This window comes from Otolemur garnettii, unplaced genomic scaffold (assembly GCF_000181295.1).
Source record: "Otolemur garnettii isolate 467f Iridium unplaced genomic scaffold, OtoGar3 scaffold00104, whole genome shotgun sequence".
NCBI classification, from domain to species: Eukaryota; Metazoa; Chordata; class Mammalia; order Primates; family Galagidae; genus Otolemur; species Otolemur garnettii.
In genome coordinates this window covers 60,270-64,393 of record NW_003852499.1, presented here as the reverse complement: position 1 = coordinate 64,393, position 4,124 = coordinate 60,270, and the positions used below count along the sequence as shown (strand labels likewise).

The window sequence follows — 4,124 nt, the reverse complement described above, 5'->3', positions numbered from 1 at the left end:
TTGACCACCTCTCTGCATTGACCACCTCCCTAATTTGACCTAATTTTCATAGATCAGACATGCACCATAGGGACTCAATGGAAGTTCCTTTTGTTGATTGGATTGTTAGTCCCTTACAGAGGGTCTAATGTATTTTATTTGCCCAGTGGATTGCCCTGGTATGCCATATTCTCAAAACTCATCAATAGTGAACCTAGATGACACCGTTTAAGTAAGGATTGAATGATAACTGTTTTAACAAAATTATTTAGTCTTTTTTTCATTCATATGAAAAAATAAGAGTTTAAATGTAACATAAAAAGAATGGGATGCCATTTGGTCACATTTTTTCCTCATGTATATGCTAACAGCTAAATTCTCTGAATTCTTGCATGGTACATATTGATGGATTGTTTAGAGAAAAGATTATATAGTTAGGTTTAGGAGGCTGAATGAAAAAGATAATTCTTTATACTTCTGATGAACAAATGTTTGCGTATTATGAGGTGGATAGGAGAAGCACAAAGGGTGCCACCCAGCTTTAAAAGAAAAGCCCATTAAAGGGGACTTAAGAATGGGGATATTTGCAAGGAGAGATTTTTGGATTTTGTGTAGTTCCTCTAATAGTTGCAAGAGACTCTCAGAATTTCCAGAAGAATGGTAGGAGATGTTTTCTTCATTCTCCTGGTGTCCCACTACTGCTTTAGGGAGGCAGAGTTGTTATTGGAAACAGGATAATAATAACAACACATGGATGAGGTGTCAGGATTCTGGGTACTTTCTTTTTAGTCCTCTTTGACTTTTATTTTCTCTTATTTTTCATTATCCCTGAATACTAAAAATCTTTTCTTCATTTTAAATTATTTTCATATTAATCCTTATATATGTTTATATCTCGTATAAGTACGTGAAGTAAAAGGTTCTGGCAAATCACCAACCTGGGTAGAGGAGAAGCCACCACGAGAATTCTGTTGCTTTGTGAGCCACTTCATGATGTGCATCGCAGAATTCAGTTCCTCTGCAGTTGGGGCTGGCTGGGCTGTGAGGTGAGCGAGGAGCACGTAGGATGTCATCTCCACCTCAGCAGAGGGAGCCTGGTGGTTGTGAAAATGCTCCACTTGTGCCCTGGGTTCCTGAGGTCGCTCCCAATGGACTGAATTGTCTTGATGTGAGAAAAACATATTTATAAGTGTCTACATATTCATATTTAATTCACAATAAAAGTACTGAGGTGAGGGTTGTATTCTAATCATAACCTCTTTAATCTTATATAGATGCTTTTGCTTCTGTGTAAATATAAATGTGGTATCTTTCAGCCTGGCTAAGACAGGTAATGGTGCTGGAATCAGAAAGAAACCTATACTCATCTATGTTTTCAAACAGTCACTGTTTGAAAAAAAAAGGAACAAATATTTGCTGTAGTTGGTGGGAGAAAGAAATGGCAGAGCAAGTTGTTTTCTCACTGGTTGTGGTTATTTTCTATTTTTGATTTTACCTAGACCTTATCTGGAATTTGTTCAGTTTCCTATAAAGCTTATCCTTAGACATTTCTTGTTAGGATTATTTCTTATGATCTTGTGAGATCACACGGAATAATAGTATTTACTAGATTGGGAAAAAAATGCAGTAATCCTTGAAATACCAAAGGCTGACATGGATATGAAACAAAGGAAATGGATATACACTGGTGTGGGATATCGGTTGCTCTTGGGAAACAATCTGGCAATATCCAGCCAATGGGAAGGTGTGCTTCGCCCACTGGTTAGTCACCATACTTGCTGAAGTATAAGTTGGGAAAACTCATACACATAAGGACACAGGCACATGAGTATTCACTGTAGAGATGTTTGCAAAAAATAACAAGAAAAATCCATGAAGAGAAACTCAGCTGTACATTATGACCTATTTATATACCGTAATATATTATGCAGCAGTGAAAATTAATGAGCTAGAATTCTAGGCATGCATATAAGGGACTTTATTAGCATAATGTTAAACTTAAAAAAAGAAAAGGCAAACAAATAAAAAGCCAAGCTGCTGAAATATCCGAAAGAATGATACTGCTTGGCTCGGCACCTATAGCTCAACAGGCTAAGGCGCCAGCCACGTACACCTAAGGTGGCGGGTTCGAATCCCCAGCCCGGACCCGCCAAACAACAATGACGGCTGCAACCAAAAAATAGCCGGGCGCTGTGGTGGGCGCCTGTGGTCCCAGCTACTTGGGAGGCAGAGGCAGAAGACTCACTTGAGCTCAGGAGTTGGAGGTTGCTGTGAGCTGTAATGCCACAGCACTCTGCCCAGGGGGATAGCTTGAGGCTCTGTCTCAAAAAAAAAAAAAAAAAAGAATGATACTGCTTATCTAAAGATGAAAACAATCTAAATATTATGAATATTACTTATGGATACATACACAGCAAAATAGAACATCTATAGAAGTCATGTCTGACAAATTCAGGGTAATGATCACTTCTGGATGTGGAAGTGGTACACAGGGGATTTTTCCTGCACTGGTAATACGTTATTTCCTCATCTGGGAAGGAGTTATACAGGTGTGTGTTGATTATTCTTTGTGGTTTTTTTGTGTATCGGAAATATTTCCCAATGAATTTTAGAAATAATTAATGGCACTGTTAAAGGGGAAATTTTGAGTGTATTTTATTGGATATCTTACATTATATTTTTTTCTTCAATCTGTCATATCGACCATGGTGTATGTAGAAGTATCGTGAGAATAGGAATAGATTGATCAACATTGTTGGTTTTGTAAAATGAAATTAAAATATCAGAATTTATTCATGGGGTGCCCTCCATCAATTTTTCCTTATGTTTAAGATGATTTGATGTACTATGTAAGTGTGGGGCTTATATTAAGAACAGATGTTTTAGTAATAATAGCTAATACTTTCGTTTATTATGTTCCATATACTGTAGTAAGTGTTTCATGGGTGTTAACTTAATACTCAACAATAAACCCTTTGAGGTAAATACTATCATCCCCATTTTACTGATGAGGGAACCAAAACACAGACAAGTAAATGACATGCCCCAAATCACATGGGTAGTACATTTGGAGCTATTCTCCAGAGGCTAGGCTTTTCACTAGTACACATACAGATGGTCTCCAAGTTATAATGGTTTGATTTAATGATTTTTTTTAACTTTACCATGGATTTATTGGGACATAACTGTCATAAGTTGAGGTATGATTTGGTTAATAAATCTTAGATTTTATAAAAGTATGATATGTACAAAATATACATGACATAGATAAAAGAAGAGAGGGGACAGGGCTCACAGGAGGAAGAAGAGGGTTTTACAGTGCAGTTCTTAACACAGAGAGCATAAGACAAAAGAAGGATCTGAGGTTTGCTCTTACCTTTCTTCACAGATTCTTCATTAAGTGACTTGAGCACTTCTGTCCTTTTTTCCTGGTAACCTGCCAGGGCAAAAGCATAGGCCAGTAGTGCCTTGGTGTAGACGTGACTGCCTACGGCTCCTTTCTTTGCTGACTTCCAGGCTGACTCCAGGCAGAATAGGGCATTGCGGACAACAGGGTGCTGTGAAAGGAGAATAGAAGGGAACCGAGCTGTGTGGACAGGTGCTGGCGTTCCTAGGTAAATGCACAGATCATAGTCTAAGAGGTGAAGAAGTTTTTCTTTCTTTCTTTCTTTTTTAAATTAAATCATAACTGTATACATTAATATAATCATGGGGTACAATGGTTTTATATATCATTTGAATTATTTTCATCAAACTGGTTAACATAGCCTTCAGTGCATTTTTTTAGTTATTTATACTCTACACTTAGTGAATTTAACATGTACCCTTGTAAAATGCACCAGAGGTGTGTTCCCACCAATTACCCTCTTCCAACTATCCTCTCCCCTTCCCTCCTTTCCCTCTCCTCCCTCCCTCTTTTCTTGGACTACAGTTGGGTTGTAGCTTTCATATGAAAGCTATAAATTGGTTTCATAGTAGGGCTCAGTACATTGGATACTTTTTCTTCCATTTTTTTTTTTTTTTTGAGACAGAGCCTCAAGCTGTCGCCATGGGTGGAAAGCCATGGCATCACAGCTCACAGCAACCTCCAACTCCTGGGCTCAAGCGAGTCTCCTGCCTCTACCTCCTAAGTAGCTGGGATTACA

The 4,124-nt window shown here is 38.1% G+C and overlaps 1 protein-coding gene across 3 annotated transcripts in view; it reads right to left on the bottom strand.

Annotated features, from left to right (window-relative positions):
- The window catches only part of A2M (alpha-2-macroglobulin), a 52,063-nt gene that overhangs the window by 6,539 nt on the left and 41,400 nt on the right, over nucleotides 1-4,124 (bottom strand). For all 3 annotated transcript variants that reach the window (XM_012809337.2, XM_023517085.1, XM_012809335.2), the window contains exons 28-29: nucleotides 3,356-3,536; nucleotides 918-1,141 (exon numbers count right to left, since the gene is read on the bottom strand). In XM_012809337.2, coding sequence (XP_012664791.1) covers nucleotides 918-1,141; nucleotides 3,356-3,536 — 405 coding nt within the window. The remainder of the gene's footprint in view (nucleotides 1-917; nucleotides 1,142-3,355; nucleotides 3,537-4,124) is intronic.